The 23,854-nt window shown below is 39.7% G+C and overlaps 1 protein-coding gene across 2 annotated transcripts in view; it reads right to left on the bottom strand.

The window, feature by feature from the left end:
* Positions 1 to 23,854, bottom strand: part of shprh (SNF2 histone linker PHD RING helicase) — a 69,499-nt gene that overhangs the window by 21,218 nt on the left and 24,427 nt on the right. For both annotated transcript variants that reach the window (XM_061924511.1, XM_072911928.1), the window contains exons 7-17: positions 22,730 to 22,832; positions 22,382 to 22,641; positions 17,612 to 18,136; positions 15,809 to 16,060; positions 15,665 to 15,743; positions 15,428 to 15,591; positions 10,679 to 10,935; positions 10,409 to 10,530; positions 10,141 to 10,229; positions 2,157 to 2,249; positions 1,968 to 2,075 (exon numbers count right to left, since the gene is read on the bottom strand). In XM_061924511.1, coding sequence (XP_061780495.1) covers positions 1,968 to 2,075; positions 2,157 to 2,249; positions 10,141 to 10,229; positions 10,409 to 10,530; positions 10,679 to 10,935; positions 15,428 to 15,591; positions 15,665 to 15,743; positions 15,809 to 16,060; positions 17,612 to 18,136; positions 22,382 to 22,641; positions 22,730 to 22,832 — 2,052 coding nt within the window. The remainder of the gene's footprint in view (positions 1 to 1,967; positions 2,076 to 2,156; positions 2,250 to 10,140; positions 10,230 to 10,408; positions 10,531 to 10,678; positions 10,936 to 15,427; positions 15,592 to 15,664; positions 15,744 to 15,808; positions 16,061 to 17,611; positions 18,137 to 22,381; positions 22,642 to 22,729; positions 22,833 to 23,854) is intronic.

The following is a 23,854-nucleotide window of genomic DNA, read 5'->3' as shown; positions in this document are numbered from 1 at the left end:
TTTTTTTTTAATATGAAATAAAAACATTTAAAATAAAAAATAAACACGTGAGTTCAACTACCGGTACTGTTGTTTACCATCAACTCATCAGCACTGTTAATGCTGACTAAGCAGTTTGCTCCGTATTACAGCATTGGTTGTGTTGTACAATACGTATATCTGTTTAAAAATGAGCTTGTGGTTAAAGACGGATATTTTTTCCCAAACACTTTTTCATGTGGCTTCAAGCTATCGCGGTTTTTCAAAATATACTCTTAAAAAAAATCATGGTGCGGTTGCTCTCTGTTTCGTGTTTTGACTACGGCCTATCATTAGTCATAAATATGCCAATTTAAAACATTTTTACACAATTTGTGGCCTAAATTAAGCATTTTCAAGCATAAAAATGACTCGTGTCATGACCTGTGTCGCCTTGTTTTGGCTTTGTGGTGGTTCTTTGTATATTTAGTGTTAAGTTCCTGTTAAATTAAATAAAAAGGTTAAAAAAAATGAATATAAAAAGTAAAAGAAGATAAAACAAGGTAAATGGAAGGGAAATAAAAGGTAAATAAGGAATATGGAAGGTAAAATAATATAAAACAAGGTAAGATGGTTAATGGAAGAATGTAAAAGATAAATAAAAGTGAAAATAGGGTAAATAGAAGGTAAAATAAGGTAAATAGAAGGTAAAATAAGGTAAATAGAAGGTGAAAGAGTAAATAGAAGGGAAATAGGGTAATAAGAAGGTAAAATACAAGGTAAAATAAAGTAAATAGAAGGTAAAATAAGTTGACTAGAAGGTAAAATAAGGTAAATACAAGGTAAAATAGGGTAAATAGCAGGTAAAATAAGTGAAATAGAAGGTCAAATAAGTTAAATAGAAAGTTAAAATAGGGTAAATAGAAGGTAAATAGCAGGTAATTTAAGTTAAATAGAAGGTCATTTGACCTTCTATTTAACTTAAATAAGTTAAATAGAAGGTAAAATAGGGTAAATAGAAGGTAAAATAAGGTCAATAGAAGGTCAATTAGGGTAAATAGAAGGTAAAATAGGGTAAATAAAAGGTAAAATAAGTTAAATAGAAGGTAAAAAATAGGGTAAATAGAAGGTAAAATAAGGTAAATAAAAGGTAAAATAAGTTAAATAGAAGGTAAAATAGGGTAAATAGAAGGTAAAATAGGGTGGATAGAAGGTAAAATAAGGTAAATAGAAGGTAAAATAGGGTAAATAAAAGGTAAATAGAAGGTAAAAAGCAGGTCAAATAAGTTACCGTAAATAGAAGGTAAAATAGGGTAAAAAGCAGGTAAAATAAGTTAAATAGAAGGTCAAATAAGTTAAATAGAAGGTAAAATAGGGTAAATTGAAGGTCAAATAAGTTACATAGAAGGTAAAATAGGGTAAATAGAAGGTCAAATAAGTTAAATAGAAGGTCAAATAAGTTAAATAGAAGGTAAAAGGGTAAATACAAGGTAAAATAAGTTACATAGAAAGTAAAACAGGGTAAATAGAAGGTCAAATAAGTTAAATAGAAGGTCAAATAAGTTAAACAGAAGGTCAAATAGGGTAAATAGAAGGTCAAATAAGTTACATAGAATGTGAAAACATTTGATTTATAAATAAGAAGTCCTACATCGCGAAACTTCCCGTCGGGTCTGAAGCAATCAACACTGATACACTCCCGAGAGCAGAGCCCTGAGTCCACACTTTGATCCCCTTTCCGACATTTCCTGAAAGTGTAATCAAAATAACTTTTTGAGCTACTTATAGCGGAATGAAATAAGGGACGTGAAGCCTCATGTCAGTCATCCACTGTCTTTGTCTCTGTGGGTGGAGGCGGGGCCGTAATCATGCACACGCAGACGTTAGAGCTCCTAACTTAGTGGAAATGATCCGGATCGAATCAGTTGTTCCTTGTTCCACATTTTGAGTTATTTGGCTGACTAACTGACCGACGATGACATAATATGCTGAAATATGTACACCCTCACTTTGCGCTTCAGCTCCTTGATGTTCTGCAGGACCGGCTGCAGGGCCTGATGGGCGTCGGCCACCTCAGAGTCGTACTTGGTCATGTAGTGCTGACGCAGCTGCTCGGCCTGAGTGGGTACAACACGCAAAACAATGGAGGAACAAACGGAACGTGCAAAGTCTGGAGAAGAGTTTGGAGCGGCCGTTACCTCCTCGCTGAGCCGGTCGTCTCTGAGAGTGGGAGGGATCCCAGCATGCTTTGCGTTCAGCAGCTCCATCAAGTTGTGAGTGGCGTGAAGTCTCTGTTGTTCATTGAAGCACACTAATTAACTGTTTTCATCTTTTTAAACATGTAAAAGTTTCAACTTTTTTTTACAGCTAGGTCTTAAGACAACTTAGACAAACTTTATTGATCCACATGGGAAATTGTTCCACACAGCAGCTCAGCTACAAAGGAATGGAAAGGATAAGGATGGAAAGGATAATGCACTCGAGGGCACAAAAAGAGGGTGAAAACAAAATGTATAAAGTAGACTAAAAATGTACCATAGTAGCAATATAAAATATAGAATAGAGTTTTATTGTCATTATGACAGTGAACAGGTTCAAAGAACAAGGAAATTGGAGCAGATCCCCTAAGGTGGATACACAATAATATAGTAATATAAATAGTAAAAAATATAAAAAAGAAGATATGTATCTATATATATGTATATATCCACATACATGCATATAACCATACATATAGGGTTAGGGCAGGCCCGGCCCTAACCAATCTGGCGCCCTAGGCAAGATTTTAGGTGGCGCCCCCCCACATCGACAGTGAAGTGTATATACTCACAAGAAACCGAATAGCTTTGTCTTTGACCTTTTTTTTTTACTTAAATAAAGCAAATTAACAATCAGAATAGTTAACAAGATAAAAAAAAAAAAGAATAAATAAATGAATGCAAAAAATAAAAAATGAATATATGAAATACAATATTTTTTACATACATATTGCTTAATTTACATTAATGATGTGCACTTTAACAACTAGGCTTACAACTATACCTAATATATAAAGGGGTGGAAAAGTGACTATTACCTGCAGGGCAAACATTAGCTAACCAGAAGGCAATAACAATGTAAACAAAAAACACCTGCTTAAAAGATCTAATACAAGGAATGTAAGGTGGGAGTACTGTAATTACCTAACGTTACATTATTATTTTCCATAACAATTTAGCCCCCTCCACAATATTAACCCGACGTTAAAACAGAACTAGCTATTTATTGATTAGCAATTGCCGAATCATGCAACATTAGCTTAATGCTAAAAAGCCAGGTTACTATCACATTCTGTAACAGACAAATAATTTCATGTAGGCTAACGTTACCTATGCTACCTCTTGTCTTTTTCTCGTTTCTCCTCCTCTTCTTTTCTCTTTTTTCTTCCCTGGGCACCTGACAGTTTTGGCCGTTTTGACATCTTGTGTTGATTTTTTGATGTGGTGACGTCCAAAAAGAGTCATCGGGAAGGGAGGGGGCGCACCGTGCGGGGGGAGGGGGGGGGAGGGGCGTAATGTTGTAACAAATAATATTTCTATTATATAGGCTTTACTTTGCATTTTAATTAACGTGGGATTATTTTTTGTATTTAGAAATAATAGTACCAACTTTTTTTTTTCTCCAACATTTGTGGCACTGGCGTGGCGCCCCCTGATGGACGGCGCCCTTAGCATTTGCCTATACGGCCTATGCCACGGGCCGGCCCTGGGTTAGGGTTAGGGTTAGCCCTAACCCTAACCCTAACCCAAACCCCAACCCTAACCCTAACACCAACATCTAAACCTAACCCTGTCATGTCTGTGTAATCATGTTTTGTTTTAAGTCATGTTTTGTTTAGTTTCTGGCTTTTCACTCCCTTGTCTTGTTTGCATGATTACCCATTAGTTTCACCTGTTCCACGTTTGGACTCATTGTGCACTCTTGATTGTCACCATAGCAACCCATTAGTTTTCACCTGTCACGTCACGCACCTGTTTCACGTCTTGAGTCACGCACCTGTTTTCGTTAATCATGTCTGTAGTATTTAAGTTCAGTGTTTTTCAGTTTGTCTGGCTGACGACCTACTGTCATGACTTGGTCCTGGGTGTATGCTTTTCCGGGATGCAACGGAAAGTTGGCACGGGCGAGACGGGAATGAAGGTACATGATTTATTTATTAACTATAAATACAAAAAAAGGATCAAACAAAAAGCGCGCACAGTGGCGGAGAATAAACTATGAAAACCAGAAGACTATAGCAAAAAGTACAAACGAAAAACACGCACAATGGCGGAGAACAAACTATGAAACCAAAAAGACTATAAACATGGAACAAAAACTTACTTGGCTTGGACAAAAATAGTTGCATGAAGAATGGACATGGAAATAATGGACAGAGCATAAGTGTGGTGAGGTCGTCAGCAAGACAAACTGAAAAACACTGAACTTAAATACTACAGACATGATTAACGAAAACAGGTGCGTGACTCAAGAGGTGAAACAGGTGCGTGACGTGACAGGTGAAAACTAATGGGTTGCTATGGTGACAATCAAGAGTGCACAATGAGTCCAAACGTGGAACAGGTGAAACTAATGGGTAATCATCCAAACAAGACAAGGGAGTGAAAAGCCAGAAACTAAACAAAACATGACTTAAAACAAAACATGATTACACAGACATGACAAACCCCTTTCAAAGTTCTACAACCCCCACATTTTCTATCCGATTTAAACCGTTTCAACTTCAAAATATTCAGCCTGTACAGGAAATATTAAACACTTAATAATTCAAAAGAAATTCCAGGATTTCCTATAATTCCCAGTTTTTAGGGACATTTTCCCAATTCAAAATAAACTGGCCATTTTTCAAACTTCCACAATTCCCACATTTTTCAACCGATTCGACACATTCCACTCATCCTGGTTCCTTCACACAACCATTTTTCAACGTTCAACAAATTTCCAGGAATTCCTGTTTTTTGCTAACCTCATTTCCAACCTTTTTTAGTGCAAAGACTCCTTTCACATTTTTCAACCCATTTCAAGCGTTCCACTGTCAAAACATTCTGCTAAGTCAGGACAACAAAACCAAGTTGGTTTAAGAACTTGAAAAATTCCCGGTTTTCCCGGAATTCTGTAATACCATTTTTCAATTAAAAAACTGTTGCTACTTCAACATTTCTTGACCGATTCTAACACCAACCAATTCAGCTCATGCAGGACATTCATGCTCCTAATCATTTTCCCCCAAAAATCCAGCTTTTCCCCAAATTTCCAGGAAGTTCCCATTGAAATGATTGGGACATTTTTCCAAGTTGCACAATTCCCAGATTTTTCAACCGATTCAAACCATTCCAACGTCAAAATATTCAGCCTGTACAGGAAATATTAAACACTTAATAATTCAAAAGAAATTCCAGGATTTCCTATAATTCCCAGTTTTTAGGGACATTTTCCCCATTCAAAAAAAATTGGCCATTTTTCAAACTTTCACAATTCCCACATTTTTCAACCGATTCGACACATTGTACTCATCCTGGACCTTCACACAACCATTTTTCAACGTTCAACAAATTTCCAGGAATTCCTGTTTTTTGCTAACCTCATTTCCAACCTTTTTTAGTGCAAAGACTCCTTTCACATTTTTCAACCCATTTCAAGCGTTCCACTGTCAAAACATTCTGCTTAGTCAGGACAAAAAAACAAGTTGGTTTAAGAACTTGAAAAATTCCCGGTTTTCCCGGAATTCTGTAATACCATTTTTCAATTAAAAAACTGTTGCTACTTCAACATTTCTTGACCGATTCTAACACCAACCAATTCAGCTCATGCAGGACATTCATGCTCCTAATAATTTTCCCCCAAAAATCCAGCTTTTCCCCAAATTTCCAGGAAGTTCCCATTGAAATGATTGGGACATTTTTCCAAGTTGCACAATTCCCAGATTTTTCAACCGATTCAAACCATTCCAACGTCAAAATATTCAGCCTGTACAGGAAATATTAAACACTTAATAATTCAAAAGAAATTCCAGGATTTCCTATAATTCCCAGTTTTTAGGGACATTTTCCCCATTCAAAAAAAATTGGCCATTTTTCAAACTTTCACAATTCCCACATTTTTCAACCGATTCGACACATTGTACTCATCCTGGACCTTCACACAACCATTTTTCAACGTTCAACAAATTTCCAGGAATTCCTGTTTTTTGCTAACCTCATTTCCAACCTTTTTTAGTGCAAAGACTCCTTTCACATTTTTCAACCCATTTCAAGCGTTCCACTGTCAAAACATTCTGCTTAGTCAGGACAAAAAAACAAGTTGGTTTAAGAACTTGAAAAATTCCCGGTTTTCCCGGAATTCTGTAATACCATTTTTCAATTAAAAAACTGTTGCTACTTCAACATTTCTTGACCGATTCTAACACCAACCAATTCAGCTCATGCAGGACATTCATGCTCCTAATAATTTTCCCCAAAAAATCCAGCTTTTCCCCAAATTTCCAGGAAGTTCCCATTGAAATGATTGGGACATTTTTCCAAGTTGCACAATTCCCACATTTTTCAACCGATTCAAACCATTCCAACGTCAACACATTCCACTCATCCTGGACATTCAAACTAACACTTCCCAAAGTTCCAAACCAAATTCAGGTTTTCCTGGAAATTCAAAGTCTTCAACATTCAAACCATTCCAACATTCAAACTATTCTTACATTCATACTACATTCTTGGTAAAGGAACTAGAACAATTCCTGGTTTTCCAGAAACTCCAGGAATTTCTCTATCAAAAACTGTAAACCAAATTCCGGTTTTCCTGGAAATTCAAACTTTTCCAACATTCAAACTACATTCTGTCAGCATTTCACTTCAGCATTGGAGCACTCAGGAATTGCCTGATCTATTTATTATTATTCTTCTTCTCCAGATTTTGGCGCGCTCTACCTTCCACATTTTTCATCCGATTCAAAGCGTTCCAACGTCAAACTGTTCAGCCTATTCGGGAATCGTGGCTTGTTTCCCAAAAAATCCCAGATTTCCCTGATTTCCAGGTTTTCCTGGGCATTTTTCCCATTCAAAATGAATTGGCCATTTTTCAAACTTCCACCATTTCCACATTTTTTTAACCTATTCAAACCATTCCACCACCAACATATTCCACTCATTCTTGGACATTCAAACTATCATTTCCAAGTTCAAAAAAATTCCACGAATTGCCTTTGCCGAACCCTATTTCCACCCTTTTTTCTGGCGACTACTCCTCCCACATTTTTCAACCCACTTAAATCGTTCCACCGTCAAATCATTCCTCTTAATTAGGACAAAAAACAAAGTTGTTTTTTGAACTGTAAAAAATTCCCGGTTTTCCCGAAATTCCAGGAATTCCGTAATACCATTTCTCATTTAATCAAATCAAATCAATCAAATCAACTTTATTTATAAAGCACATTTAAAATTTACCACAGGGGTAGCCAAAGTGCTGTACAATGGACAGGTTAAAAGATAAAACGAGTACCGAGCAAACAGCACAACACAAACAGAACATGATAAAAAAATAAAAATAGAATAAATAAAAACATAAAAACATAAAAACAGGTTCACAGCAGGTGTATTATGGGGCGCCATTGCAGGATGGATATCACTCAGTGTTAAAAGCCATGGAATAAAAGTATGTTTTTAAGAGAGATTTAAAAACAGGAAGAGAGGAGGCTTGTCTAACACTCAGAGGTAGGTCGTTCCAGAGCTTGGGAGCAGCAATGGCGAAAGCTCTGTCACCTCTAAGCTTCAGCCTTGTGTCAGGGACCGTCAACAGCAGCTGATCGGCTGATCTTAAGGATCGGGTGGGGCAGTAAGGCTGCCCCACCCGATTAAAAATGTTACTACTTCAACATTTCTCGACCGTTTCATTCAAAAAAATTCAATTTTTTTTTAGCATTTTAAAAAAGATTACCGCATTTGAATGAATGAAATAAGTTTATTTCCGTCATATAACCAACCATCGACCATTTTGTGTGACCAGGTTAACAGTACAGATTAGACATATTTAACAATCATGCAAATTTACACACAAAAAGAAAAGAAAAGAAAAAGAATGACCGAAAAAGGAATAGGCTGAAGCCAAAGCTTATATTTGCCTATCCTATACATTCACTGAACATTAGATTGCCTGGAACATCAACGTTAAAAAAAATCAATGGGATGAAAGTCATTGTTACTATATTTTATAATTTTCAATGAATTCACCTTTCAAGGTTTTCTTAAACCTTAACAAAGAAGTACATGTCTTCAGCTCATCACTGAGCTTGTTCCACTATTTAACTCCTAAAACTGAAATACATTTGTATTTTATATTTGTTCTTACATTACCTATTTCAAAAATCAATATCCCCCATAAATTATAGTTTTCTCCTCTTAATGGAAATAACCTAAGAATACAAGCTGGAAGGCTTGTATTCTTTACTCCAAACATTATTTCCATTGTTTTTAAAAACACAATATCTGAACATTTTAACACATTAGAGCTTATAAAGCTTGGTTGGAGCTCCTTTTGCCTCAATTACTGCGTTAATGCGGCGTGGCATGGAGTCGATGAGTTTCTGGCACTGCTCAGGTGTTATGAGAGCCCAGGTTGCTCTGATAGTGGCCTTCAACTCTTCTGCGTTTTTGGGTCTGGCATTCTGCATCTTCCTTTTCACAATACCCCACAGATTTTCTATGGGGCTAAGGTCAGGGGAGTTGGCGGGCCAATTTAGAACAGAAATACCATGGTCCGTAAACCAGGCACGGGTAGATTTTGCGCTGTGTGCAGGCGCCAAGTCCTGTTGGAACTTGAAATCTCCATCTCCATAGAGCAGGTCAGCAGCAGGAAGCATGAAGTGCTCTAAAACTTGCTGGTAGACGGCTGCGTTGACCCTGGATCTCAGGAAACAGAGTGGACCGACACCAGCAGATGACATGGCACCCCAAACCATCACTGATGGTGGAAACTTTACACTAGACTTCAGGCAACGTGGATCCTGTGCCTCTCCTGTCTTCCTCCAGACTCTGGGACCTCGATTTCCAAAGGAAATGCAAAATTTGCTTTCGTCAGAAAACATGACTTTGGACCACTCAGCAGCAGTCCAGCTCTTTTTTTCCTTAGCCCAGGTGAGACGCTTTTCGCGCTGTTTCTTGGTCAACAGTGGCTTGACACGAGGTATGCGGCAGTTGAAACCCATGTCTTTCAAGCGTCTCTTGGTGGTGGATCTTGAAGCACTGACTCCAGCAGCTGTCCACTCCTTCTGAATCTCCCCCACATTTTTGAATGGGTTTTTTTTCACAATCTTGACCAGGGCGCGATGATCCCTATCGCTTGTACACTTTTTCTGACCACAGTTTTTCCTTCCCTTTGCCTCTCCATTAATGTGTTTGGACACAGAGCTCTGAGAACAGCCAGCCTCTTCAGCAATAACCTTTTGTGTCTTTCCCTCCTTGTGCAATGTGTCGATGGTTGCCTTTTGGACAGCTGTCAAATCTGAAGTCTTCCCCATGTTTGTGTAGGCTTCAGAACTGGACTGAGAGACCATTTAAAGCCCTTTGCAGGTGTTTTGAGTTAATCAGCTGATTAGTTTGTGGCACCAGGTGTCTTCAAAATGTAACCCTTACACAATATTCTAATTTTGTGACACACGGAATTTTGGATTTTCATTTGTTGCCACTTCAAATCATCAAAATTAAATGAAATAAACATTTGAATGCATCAGTCTGTGTGCAATGAATAAATATAATGTACAAGTTACACCTTTTGAATGCAATTACTGAAATAAATCAAGTTTTTCAAAATATTCTAATTTACTGGCTTTTACCTGTATATATTTCCGAACTGGTTTAACTGCCACCCGCCTGAATCTATTTAAAATCTAATTTTTTTTATTTCAACCGCCCGACCCGCGGATAATCCGCGGACTCCGCGGTTGTGTCCGCAAACCGCGCATCTCTACTAGTTACTTTTGTTAAGATTGGCAGCCACAGAATTTCCCCATTGTGGGATAAAGATAAAGACAGTTGATCCTATATGCAGGTGATAATGGCCAGCATGGACTGGATGTGTATTACATCCAGCCTGACTCTTCATATGCAAATTGAAGATGCATCTACAAAGACAGAGTGTGTTTTTCTTGCGTACCTGCAATGAATCGGTTTTCAGCCGGCCTTTGTGCTCCTCTGATGAACGCAGCACTTCTCGGTACATCTCGGCCGCCTGCTCAAACTCATCTGCGTGTGGCAAAGGGCGCCGTCGTCATTACCCGCACTTAACGACCAAAACAGGTGGCGCTAATGAGATGCGCCGCAATAAATGGGGAGCACAAAAGCATCGCGGCTGACAAAAAAGGTGGCGTTTGTAAATGGATCTCATGGGAAAATCTCAGCCCCCACGGCGTCTTTTTTGTTACCTCTGATAATGTGGATTCCCGCCAGGCCGTTGAGAGCGCACACCAATTGTCTGTGGGCTTCTTCACACTCCACTCGACATTTCTTCTGCAGGGACTTGAGGAGCTCCTCCATCGTCATGGTGCTGCGGAAGGGGGGGTCATTACCATCAAAAAGGTACTTGAGGAGCTCCAAGGAGCAAACGACACCGAACTTTAAAATAAACACGTCCTGCCTGGCAGAGATTCTAAGACGGTGTTGCAGCGGCTGGCCTCTTAATCCGGCTCAAGTACCTTTTCTGCAGAGGCAGAAACTCGCCGCGCACGGCCTGCGGGTGGCAGCAAGCCTGGCGGAGCCTCAGCAGCGGGCACAGGATGGTGGTGACCGTGCGGCGGTCCAGGCTGCCCAGTTTCAGGCTCCAGTCGGAGATCTTCCGGAGTTGGACCACGGCGTCCTGGGAGCAGACCTCGTGTTGGCGGTGGTAGAAGTGACCCTCCACCGGGGAGAAGTGCAGCCAGTGGACCTCTTCTGTCTGTGCCGGAATCTGGATCTAAAACAAATCATTTAAAATGTGAATGTTGCTGTGGATGTGCATTTTTAATTGAGATGATGAGGATTTGAATCTAGTAGTACAGTACAGCAGTGGTTTGCAATTATTATTAATTATGTCACGCCCCCCCGTCCCCGAAGTAAATGTTTATTTATTTATCTCTATGTGTCAAGATATACTCTATTACGCTATTGCTTCTGACAACGAGGAAAGGAGGTGCTGGGGAGCCTGGCTGCCCTGATGGAACCGTTGCTGCGGGGGTACGTGAGAGATTCCTGGGATAAATGGAGAATCATGTGCCTCTCAGTCCTTTCCTTCGAGGACGTGGAAGACATCTACGTATTTGGAACCGTGCTGATTGGGCTGGGCATTGCTCTGGTGTATCGTCAAATTCGTAAGACGATGGCAGCCACTCAAGGAGCCCAAAGGCTGTTCGTCGCAATGGAAGGTTTGGGCAGGGCTGTGGGATCACAGTCTGGGGCGATTTCTGAACTGAATCGCAAGATGGATCACATCATGAAAAAGCTGGTTGAAAAGGAAAAATTGGATACCGTATTTCCTTGAATTGCCGCCGGGTATATATTATCCACATGCCTCGTTTTATCGCCGGGTCAAACTTGTTTCGCAAAATAATTAGCGCATGCTTAGAATTAGCGCATGCTTAGAATTACTGCCAGGTCAAACTTGTTTAGCAAAATAATTACGCATGTCTCGTTTTACCGCCGGGTCAAACTCGTTTCGCAGAATAATTAGCATATGCCTCGTTTTACCGCCGGGTCAAACTCATCAAGTCACGAGTGACCTTTCAAGGCATCATTTTCCAAAATGGTGGAGGCTGATTTCAATTATTTAAAATCGCATAAAGGGAAGAAGATAAAGAGCTATTCAGTAGGATTTAAGGTCCAAGCTATTGAATATGCTAAAAAGAACAGTAAAAATGTTTTATTAATATAGCTGCGTGTGTCAAATATGAGTCATTAAATGACTCCCGCCTCATGGTGGTAGAGGGCGCTAGTGATCCCAGGAATCATTCTTGCGACTACTCGGCTGCAGAAGAAGTGACAACAACAGTTTTCTAAACTGGACTTTCAATGGAAGCAGGAGGTAATAATTAAAGGAAGATCTCCATCGAGACAGGGAGACTTTTAAAACTGAAGAAAGATAAGGAAGACTTCTATAAACAAGTTATCGATGCTTTTGTTCAGAAGGAGCGGCGCATGGACTTCATTTATAAGTAAAGGTAAGACCATAATAAAGTTTTTTTTATTAAATGTGCTTTTCATGATGGTATCCAAATGTGCTTTTCATGATGGTATCCTTACATCACACTCAAATTTATAAGCGCAGGCCTAAATTTACCGCATGCCTTTGGTAAGCGCCGGAGTGAGAAGAGGTTTTAAATTTATAAGCGCAGGCCTAAATTTACCGCATGCCTTTGGTAAGTGCCGGAGCGAGAAGAGGTTTTAAATTAATTACCGCCCCGGCGCTAATTCAAGGAAATACGGAATGAAAGCCAGCACGGACGAATAGAACAGACAAGACATTGTAATGTCTGCTCGCGGAAAAACAAAAATCCTAATCTACGATTTGACTCCCTCGAATGGCCTTGACGCTGCAACAACAGGAGCAGGCTGTTCTGAAAACATCCCCTGAGGACTCCTCAATGATGGACACTTTTGACCTCCCTCCCTCCCTCCTCAACGACACCTGGAGTCAAACTTTTGCTTGCATGCAGAACGGCCCCGGGCCTATGAACACTACATCAACACACCCAAGACAATGGCCATATACACACACACACCCCAACCCCCACCCCACGCCTTCACCACTGCTTGATTCCCCTTTGGGGGGATGGATGGCTGGCAGTGCTTTATAGCAGCAGTCGACCTCCAGGGCCCCAACTCCCCCCGTCTGTTGCGAGTTGTCGTGATTATACAGTATGTAACATGTTTATGTGTGCATGGCATGGAGTTTTTTTCCGACTCCAGACTAGGCCCCCTTAGGAGCCCAGTCTAGATTGTATTTTTTTACTCATCCTTCCACAGCGTTGACCTTTTTCACAACTTTTACGGGGCGCCTTGTGGCGACCCATCAGCGTTCCTGTTCTGTAACCCTGTACACTGTTTGTACTAAAGTGTATAAAACGGAGTATGGAAGCTGGACAAACAAAAAGCAAGCACTTTCATGTGGTATTGGACAGAAAGGAGGACTTTTTTGCTCCTCCGTTTGAAAATGTGGACGTTATCATCACTCCTGTCTGATTCCAATCAATGCAAGTCATCACAATCATACCAACTTATATTCTTGTCTTCATGAAAGAAAGGAATCTATGTGTTAAACATGTTTGTGTTAACATCAAACACCTTTAACTTGTTAACAAACAGCGTTGGGTTAGTTACTGAAAACCAGTAACTAGTTACAGTTACTAATTACTTTATTTCAAAAGTAACTCAGTTACTAACTCAGTTACTTACACCAAAAAGTAATGTGTTACTGTGAAAAGTAACTAGTTACTTATATATATATATATATATATATATATATATATATATATATATATATATATTTTTTGTTTTTTTTTTGTTTTGTTTTTAAGGCTCCCATTAATGCCCTATTAGCCTTCATTTCAGTACTGTTCTTGCACTGGAGAATAATACAATCTGTTGATCAACTTGACATGCATTTGCATCGCTGAACTCTGCTAAGCAATGTGGTCTACATACAACACACAAAGACAAAGATATGTTTCAAAGGGCCAATTTATTTCAGGCCAGAACAAATTGACAAAAACTATTTTAAATAGCTGCAACATAATGGCACTTTAACTTTAAGTAGATAGGATCTTTGATCCAAGACACAACTTACATTTAACTAAAATGTTATTTTCTTTGTGCTCGACAAAAGAAAAGTATTGTGAATGTCTCCATGTTAAGAAACTCGACTTCTGGCTTCACCGTGATGTCTTGTTAGTTGTTATGAGAGTAGCGTATGTGTGTGTGTGTGTGTGTGTGTGTGTGTGTGTGTGTGTGTGTGGCCCTTTAAGATATGACAGCATGTGAGGTGAGTGAAGTCAGTGAGTGAGTGGGCGAGAGAGGTGAGGGAACGGCGACAGTGAGTGCGTGCAGGTGCTCTAGCTTGGTGGATGGCTGCGTCAAATAAAGTCATTCGCCCTCAGCTGTAAAGACCCACTTCCGGGTAAAGTGAAGGTTGTTAGCCCCGAAGTACATAGGCCCTGGAGGAACGTCTCCCCTGCGCCCCTCAACTACGGTCTGGGAGCCCCCGCCCACATAAAGCACGCCTCTTCTTTTCCACCGCAGCGCTCCAATAAAACACACTCAGATCTTCTGTTTCTAGCCGATACTACATAAATAATAACGTTAAATAACGCAGTAACGTACTTTGTAACGCGTTAGTCCCAACACTGTTAACAAAAATGTCTCTTTCATAAATAAATATCCATCCATCCATCCATCCATCTTCTTCCGCTTATCCGAGGTCGGGTCGCGGGGGCAGCAGCTTAAGCAGGGAAGCCCAGACTTCCCTCTCCCCAGCCACTTCGTCCCCGGGGGATCCCGAGGCGTTCCCAGGCCAGCCGGGAGAGATAGTCTTCCCAGCGTGTCCTGGGTCTTCCCCGTGGCCTCCTACCGGTCGGACGTGCCCGAAACACCTTCCTAGGGAGGCGTTCGGGTGGCATCCTGACCAGATGCCCGAACCACCTCATCTGGCTCCTCTCCATGTGGAGGAGCAGCGGCTTTACTTTGAGCTCCCCCCGGATGACAGAGCTTCTCACCCTATCTCTAAGGGAGAGCCCCGCCACTCGGCGGAGGAAACTCATTTCGGCCGCTTGTACCGGTGATCTTGTCCTTTCGGTCATGACCCAAAGCTCATGACCATAGGTGAGGATGGGAACGTAGATCGACCGGTAAATCGAGAGCTTTGCCTTCCGGCTCAGCTCCGTCTTCACCACAACGGATCGATACAGCGTCCGCATTACTGAAGACGCCGCACCGATCCGCCTGTCGATCTCACGATCCACTCTTCCCCCACTCGTGAACAAGACTCCGAGGTACTTGAACTCCTCCACTTGGGGCAAGATCTCCTCCCCAACCCGGAGATGGCACTCCACCCTTTTTCCGGGAGAGAACCATGGACTCGGACTTGGAGGTGCTGATTCCCATCCCAGTCGCTTCACACTCGGCTGCGAACCGATCCAGTGAGAGCTGAAGATCTTGGCCGGAGGAAGCCATCAGGACCACATCATCTGCAAATAGCAGTGACCTAATCCTGCAGCCACCAAACGAGATCCCCTCAACGCCCTGACTGCGCCTTTCATAAATAAATAAATAAATATAAATGATATATATGAATGAGGTAGATCACCTCGACTTGGTCAATTGAAAAGTAGCTCGCCTGCAGAAAAAGTGTGGGCTCCCCTGCTATAAACCGCCGACTTGAATCGCTCGAGTGCCTCATTTTTCCCCCGACATCTTACCTGATCAATGACGTCCTTCTTCGCCGATCGCCACAGCAGCTGAGCGATGACGCCGTAAAGAGGCTCGGTGTTTCCACGGCGATAGGGTCTGTAGAGCAACTGGTCCCACCAGTATTTGACCCAATACGGATCAACTCCCAGGAAGAGTACGAGGCCATAAAGGTCTGTAGAGGAAATAGCCATCTATTGAGAGAATGCTTGCTGCAATGGCGTGTCTGAACAGGTGTCATTGATTACCTTCCAGGCCTCTTTGGACAGGCGTGCCGCTGACACACCAGCGGTTGACCGACGCGAGACGCAGAGCCATCTCTGCAGCCTGTGGGAAACTGATTCAGTCAACAACAAAAAGCAGACAAAAAAATAGACATTCTCTGCATCTACCTTGGCGGTGGGACACTCCACCATCTGAGCCTCGTCCAGACAGATGCGCCACCACTCCACGGCCACCAGGGGGCTGGGCACCGCCATGTAGCGCTTCTGGTTGCGGAAGCGGCGCCCGTCCTTGCTGTTGCTGTGCGGGATGTCCACGTAGTTGAGCTCCGAGCGCAGCACGTCGTAGGTGGTGATGACCACGTCCTGCTCCGCCAGCATGTGCGGCTGGATGAAGCCGTGCTTCTTCACGCCCTGGTACACCTGCCGGATGACGGATTGGACGATTTTAGAGCTGAAACGATTCCTCGAGTAACTCGAGTAATTCGATTACAAGGAACTTTCGTCGCCTCGTTTAGTAAACAGTAGTCAAAGCTCACGTTTCGCACGGACTGTTTAGGTGTTTACGTCACAGATCATACTGCAATGTCAGAATAATTGTATCGAAGTTATCACAAAACTTTGTGTTGCCATGAGTTCCCGGCGAGAAGTCAAAAGCTGTCTTTGATCCTACCAAGAAGAAGGCTTGTAAAACTCCCACTGTGTAGGATGGGAAGCAACATGAAGGTGGTCTGTCTCTTTGATGTATTGTAATCAACAGAAAGATTTTGTCTTGACCCGAGAACTACAAAGCGGAGATGAAGCAAGACCAGACTTTTCTTTGAACTGTTTGTAATCAAAGGCGATGGCTGTTTACGACCCCCCTCCCTTAGAAACAGCTGTTGCCATGTAATCAGGGAAAGTCCAAATGAATACAATCTTTCGTCAGGAGCGTGCTGGGAGACTGTACAAGAGTACAGCCCAGACGTTTCTCCTCAATTGAGCCAAATTTAATTCTGTCTCTGTTTAGCTTCTTGTCTTGTTTAATAGATGTCATCAGTGTTTGAACCTGACACTTAAATACGCTTGAGTTTAGAAAACCCTTTCGCCGACGTCACACGACGCCGCAGAAAGCAGTGGACAAGAGCCATAGCAAAACGAGGGGTTTAAGAAGCGACAAAAGTTGTCTTAGGTGTGGGAACACTTCACACTAAAATGGAAGGTAAACGCAGTGGTATGCAAACATTGCAAAGTGGAGCTCGCACACCACAATGGCACAAGTTCGATGCTGTAGCACCTGGCGAGAAAGCATCCGATTTGAGGGACGTCCGGAGGCAATGTAAGTCATCTATTATCAAATGTAAACGCAAAAGTTGTGTTAGTAAAATAAATGTTATTCATTATGATAACCAGGATGTGTTCTCTCACTCCCGCCAAAACTAACAACGCTGTCCGAGCGCTGTCGCGTTCAATTAGCCTTTCATTTGTAACCCCGCGAAAGAAGTCGTGCAAAGTTATTCCGGTTATTCAAGTCATGCAACCACATGCTACTTGGATAGCTTGCACTTGCACACAATATAGTCTCTGTAGAATTTAAGAGTGGCAAGTCCTTATTCACAGTGGTAGCACTTGTGTGTGCCAAGTTCCTGTCAGCTATATTGGTTCTGAATATGAAGTGGACATTTCAAATGCAGTATTAAAGGCACTACCTAATCCGCATTTCAGCTGTGCGTGTCAGCCTTCAATAATGAAAACAGGCGCTCAGGAAATAAAAGACAATTAGGCCAAACGCAATAATTGAGGGCACATCTTAACATGTATAATTAAACCTTAATTAAGCAAAAATATGATTTATTCGATTACACGATTGATCGATCGAGATATTCGCTAGAATACTCGATTACTAAAATATTTGATAGCTGCAGGTCTAGACGATTTATGACGGCGTCAGTGAAGTCACAAACCAAGACGGTGGATAAAAACGCTCTCCCTCACCAGCACCCGCAGCGAGGAGGACCTGACATGGCGGTTGATCTCCTCCACCCACTGGTGGCAGATGGAGCTGGGGGAGATGATGAGCGTGGCCCCCGTGGAGACGGGCTTCATTGCCACCAGGCAGTGTGGGCAGTAGAAGGGGGTGGTCTCCAGGCTCTCCTCCTTGTAGTTGACACAGTCGGCATGCTGCCACAGCAGGCATTTCATGCACTGCACGCGGGCTTTGTAGTCCACGATGCCCAGCTCGCCGCAGATGCACTCAAACCTGTAGTCCGCAGTGTTGAAAGGGACCATGGACGCCCTGACGGGAGCTTCTTCCAGGCAGTTTGATGTTTGGCTCTCAAACATCCCGTCCGGCTCCTGATGTCCTTCTCTGTTCTCCCACTTGGCACCGTCTGACCCGGAGATGTTTGCGTCGCTTGGGTCTTCACTTGTGTTGGAGCTTTGAAGAGCTGCTTCCGCTTTCTCTTTTGCTCGTCTCCGGAAGGATCTCCTGGGCGAACTTTCTCCTGTGTGTTTCATATTCTAGCAACAGAAGAACAAACTGAGATGTCGACTTTTTGACACTTAGAAAAAATCTCGACTTTTTGACACTTGGAAAAAAATCCCGACTTTTTGACAAATAAATAAACAAAAAAAAAAATAATAATAATAATATTTCCGACTTTTTGACACTTAGAAAAAAATCCCGACTTTTGACACTTAGAAAAAATCCCGACTTTTTGAGAAAAAAATACTGACCTTTTTGACGCTTAGAAAACATTTCCAACTTTTTGACACTTTGAGAAAATCCCAACTTTTTGACCAAAAAGATTCCGCCTTTTTGACACTTAGAAAAAATCCTGACTTTTTGACAAAAAATGTTTAGACTTTTTGACACTTAGCAAAAAATCCCGACTTTTTGACAAAAAGATGTCCGACTTTTTGACACTTGGAAAAATCCCGCTTTTTTGACACTGAGAAAAAATCCCGCCTTTTTGACACTTAGAAAAAATGTTTAGACTTTTTGACACTTGGAAAAAAATCCCAACTTTTTGACAAAAAGATGTCCGACTTTTTGACACTTCGAAAAAGTTTGTGACTTTTTGACACTTTGAAAAAATCCCGCCTTTTTGAGAAAAAAAAAGTTAGATTTTTTTGACACTTAGAAAAAATCCCGACTTTTTGACGAAAAAATGTTGGACTTTTTGACACTTAGAAAAAATCCCAACTTTTTGACACTTAGAAAACATTTCCGACTTTTCAACACTTAGAAAAAAATCCCAACTTTTTGACAAAAAAGTTACCGACTTTTTGCCACTTAAAAAAAAATCCCGTCTTTTTGACCAAAAAGTGTCCGACATTTTGACAAAAAAAATCTCGTCTTTTTGACCAAAAAATGTCCGACTTTTTGACAAAAAAAAAATGCTGATTTTTTGACACTTAGAAAAAGTTTTTTGACAAAAACATTCAAGACTTTTTGACAAAAAAATCCCGACTTTTTGACAAAAAAATTCAGACTTTTTGACAAAAAAAATCCAGACTTTTTGCCACTTAGAAAACATTCCCGACTTTTTGACATTTAGAAAAAATTCCAACTTTTTGATAAAAACATTTCCGACTTTTTGACATTTGGAAAAAATCCAGACTTTTTGACAAAGAAAATCTGACTTTTTGACATTTCAAAAAAATCCAGACTTTTTGCCACTTAGAAAAAATCCCGACTTTTCAACACTTAGAAAAAAATCCCGACTTTTTGACAAAAAAGTTAACGACTTTTTGCCACTTAAAAAAAAATCCCGTCTTTTTGACCAAAAAGTGTCCGACTTTTTGACAAAAAAATTCTGACTTTTTGACAAAAAAAATCCAGACTTTTTGCCACTTAGAAAACATTCCCGACTTTTTGACATTTAGAAAAAATTCCGACTTTTTGATAAAAACATTTCCGACTTTTTGACATATAGAAAAAATCCAGACTTTTTGACAGAAAAAATCCAGACTTTTTGACAAAAAAAATTCTGACTTTTTGACACTTCAAAAAAACCCGACTTTTTGCCACTTAGAAAAAATCCAGACTTTTTGACAGAAAAAATCCAGACTTTTTGACAAAAAAAATTCTGACTTTTTGACACTTCAAAAAAACCCGACTTTTTGCCACTTAGAAAAAATCCCGACTTTTTGCCACTTAGAAAAAATCCTGACTTTTTGATCAAAATTTCCGACTTTTTGACACTTAGAACAAATCATCAAAAAGTTTGAAACAGTATGAAGCGAATAATCAGAAATGGAAATATCACAAATGGGAACAATTTAATACATTTTGAGGCTGATCTGATCACCTTCTGGATTCAGGACTTTTTTTTACCATTAGGTGGGACTGGCAGAGGTCTACTTTTGTAGTTTACTATGTGCACTCGCTATTTGTTGGTTTCTACTACTCTTGTTCCTGGTTGTTCCTAATAAAAGGGCTGTTTACCTGCACGTCGCCTGCCTTCTCTGCATCTTGGGGTGACGCCGTAAGCAACATCAAGCGTTCCATGACAGTTCCTTTAAATAATTGTGCGTTGCACCTTTGCTCACCATCACAGTTCATCTTTGAGTATGTACTCACTGGAAAACTTAATTAGAATTACATTTAAGCAAATTGATATTTGCATAATTACTTCAATGGAAGTGTTAGTCTCTGATAGAGTAATATTTTTATTTTTATTCTAGCAACAGAAGAACAAACTGAGATGTCGACTTTTTGACACTTAGAAAAAATCTCGACTTTTTGACACTTGGAAAAAAATCCAGACTTTTTGACAAATAAATAAATAAATAAATAAATAAACAAAAACAAAAACAAAAAAAATAATATTTCGGACTTTTTGACACTTGGAAAAAACCCCGCCTCTTTGAGAAAAAAATAATGGACTTTTTGACGCTTAGAAAACATTTCCAACTTTTTGACACTTTGAGAAAATCCCAACTTTTTGACCAAAAAGATTCCGACTTTTTGACACTTAGAAAAAATCCTGACTTTTTGACAAAAAATGTTTAGACTTTTTGACACTTAGAAAAAAATCCCGACTTTTTGACAAAAAGATGTCCGACTTTTTGACACTTAGAAAAAAATCCCACTTTTTTTACACTTAGAACAAATCCCGCCTTTTTGACACTTAGAAAAAATCCCGCCTTTTTGACGAAAAAATTTCCGACTTTTTGACACTTCGAAAAAGTTTGTGACTTTTTGACACTTCGAAAAAATCCCGCCTTTTTGAGAAAAATGTTTTAGATTTTTTGACACTTTTAAAAAATCCCAACTTTTTGACGAAAAAACTTCCGACTTTTTGACACTTAGAAAAAATCTCGACTTTTTGACACTTGGAAAAAAATCCCGACTTTTTGACAAATAAATAAATAAATAAATAAACAAAAAAAAATAAAATAAAATAATATTTCGGACTTTTTGACACTTAGAAAAAACCCCGCCTTTTTGAGAAAAAAATAATGGACTTTTTGACGCTTAGAAAACATTTCCAACTTTTTGACACTTTGAGAAAATCCCAACTTTTTGACCAAAAAGATTCCGACTTTTTGACACTTAGAAAAAATCCTGACTTTTTGACAAAAAATGTTTAGACTTTTTGACACTTAGAAAAAAATCCCGACTTTTTGACAAAAAGATGTCCGACTTTTTGACACTTAGAAAAAAATCCCACTTTTTTTACACTTAGAACAAATCCCGCCTTTTTGACACTTAGAAAAAATCCCGCCTTTTTGACGAAAAAATTTCCGACTTTTTGACACTTTGAAAAAGTTTGTGACTTTTTGACACTTCGAAAAAATCCCGCCTTTTTGAGAAAAATGTTTTAGATTTTTTGACACTTTTAAAAAATCCCAACTTTTTGACGAAAAAACTTCCGACTTTTTGACACTTAGAAAAAATCTCGACTTTTTGACACTTGGAAAAAAATCCCGACTTTTTGACAAATAAATAAATAAATAAATAAATAAACAAAAAAAAATAAAATAAAATAATATTTCGGACTTTTTGACACTTAGAAAAAACCCCGCCTTTTTGAGAAAAAAATAATGGACTTTTTGACGCATTTCCAACTTTTTGACACTTTGAGAAAATCCCAACTTTTTGACCAAAAAGATTCCGACTTTTTGACACTTAGAAAAAATCCTGACTTTTTGACAAAAAATGTTTAGACTTTTTGACACTTAGAAAAAAATCCCGACTTTTTGACAAAAAGATGTCCGACTTTTTGACACTTAGAAAAAAATCCCACTTTTTTTACACTTAGAACAAATCCCGCCTTTTTGACACTTAGAAAAAATCCCGACTTTTTGACGAAAAAATTTCCGACTTTTTGACACTTCGAAAAAGTTTGTGACTTTTTGACACTTCGAAAAAATCACGCCTTTTTGAGAAAAATGTTTTAGATTTTTTGACACTTTTAAAAAATCCCAACTTTTTGACGAAAAAAATTCCGACTTTTTGACACTTAGAAAAAATCCCGACTAATATTTTTATTTTTAACAAAAAACTACCACTAGATGAGCCAGAGTACCTATCGGGTTGGACTACAGTTTGAAAGTCCCATAATAAAGCTGTGATAAAATAAATATAAAAGTTACAAAAAAACAAAAAAAAACTATAAAATGTTTTTTTATAAATAAAAAATATTAAAACATTTATAAAAAATATATATAAAAATGTAATAAATAAAACAATAAATAAATATTTAATTTTTTTTTAATTTTTTTTTTAAACAATAAAAGTTGTGTGTTTTTCCTTACAGATTTGGGAGTTCCCGGACTGGTCTTCTTGGTCTCCCTGTAGTTCTTCCCTAGCCGAAAGGAGCCCGCCAAGCCACGCCCTTTGACCTGCGTCACCATGCCCTCCTCCATCAGCTTGGCCAACGTCTTCTTCATGTGGCTGCGGTTCTTCAGCAGGTCGTAGCCGTACGTGGCGCGGATGTACGTGAAGACGGCGTTGATGGAGGCGCCTTTGCCTGAGCGCATTTCCTTGATGGCGGTCAACAGCATCAGGCGGACGGCTGCGGAGGACAAGAGTTACGCCTTTTTGAAGAGCTCGAATTGTTTTGAACATGTCAGTGAAAATAAAGAGAAGAATATAAGACGTACCCGGGTGAGAGATTCTTGTTTTTGGCGGCACTTCCTGCTTACAATGGATGATTTTCTCTGTCTCCAGCGGCGGAGGAGGCACAAAATAATTCACACACTGTCCCTGAAAAAAAGCAAATAGTTTAATCGTCCAGCATTTGTTATAAGTAAACAAAACTGTCAGAATAATTGTATCTAACTTATCACAAAACTTTGTGTGGCCTTTGATCCTACTAGCAAAAGGCTTGTAAAACTCCACTGTGTAGGATGGGAAGCAACATGAAGGTGTCGGTTTCTTTGATGTATTGTAATCCACAGGAAGATTTTATCTTGACCCGAGATCTACAATCTACATCACTTTTGTGACCGAGGGCAACGGCTGTTTACGACCTTTTCTTTGAACCGACCTTTTCTTTGAACTGTTTTGTAACCAAAAGGCGATGGCTGTTTACGACCCCCGTCCCTTTAGAAACAGATGTTGCCATGTAATCAGGGAAACTCCAGAGCGTGGGACAACACTGTAAAGGGTACAGTGTCTATGCATTTCTCCTCCATTGAGCTACATTGAATTCTGTCTCTGTTTAATTCCTTGCTTCTTGTCTTGTTTAATAAATGTCATCAGTGTTTGAACCTGACAAAGACTAGCCAATTGTACATTTACTTGTGAGTTTGTTCAGAGACTCAAGGAACATGGGTGATTATTTTTTGTGCTCGCAGTTTGTCGACATAAACAAAGCTACTATTGGGTTTTGTGAGTTAGTTCGGAGACTGAAGGAGAATGGGTGATCATGTTTATTTGCACACGTTATGTCAACATAAGTAGTTGTGGACACAAACAAAACTAGCAATTTGCATATCCTATCTACTTGTGAATTTGTTCAGAAACTGAAAGAGAATGGAAGATCATTTTGGGTTGTCACATTTTCAAAACTATCCATTTGCACATTTACTTGTGACTTTGTTCAGACACTGAAAGAGAATGGATGATATTTTTTGGCTCACATTTGATGTCAAAATACAGGTAAAAGCCAGTAAATTAGAATATTTTGAAAAACTTGATTTATTTCAGTAATTGCATTCAAAAGGTGTAACTTGTACATTATATTTATTCATTGCACACAGACTGATGCATTCAAATGTTTATTT

The sequence above is a fragment of the Nerophis lumbriciformis genome, linkage group LG29 (assembly GCF_033978685.3).
Source record: "Nerophis lumbriciformis linkage group LG29, RoL_Nlum_v2.1, whole genome shotgun sequence".
Taxonomy (NCBI): Eukaryota; Metazoa; Chordata; class Actinopteri; order Syngnathiformes; family Syngnathidae; genus Nerophis; species Nerophis lumbriciformis.
This window is presented reverse-complemented; position numbering and strand designations above follow the sequence as displayed.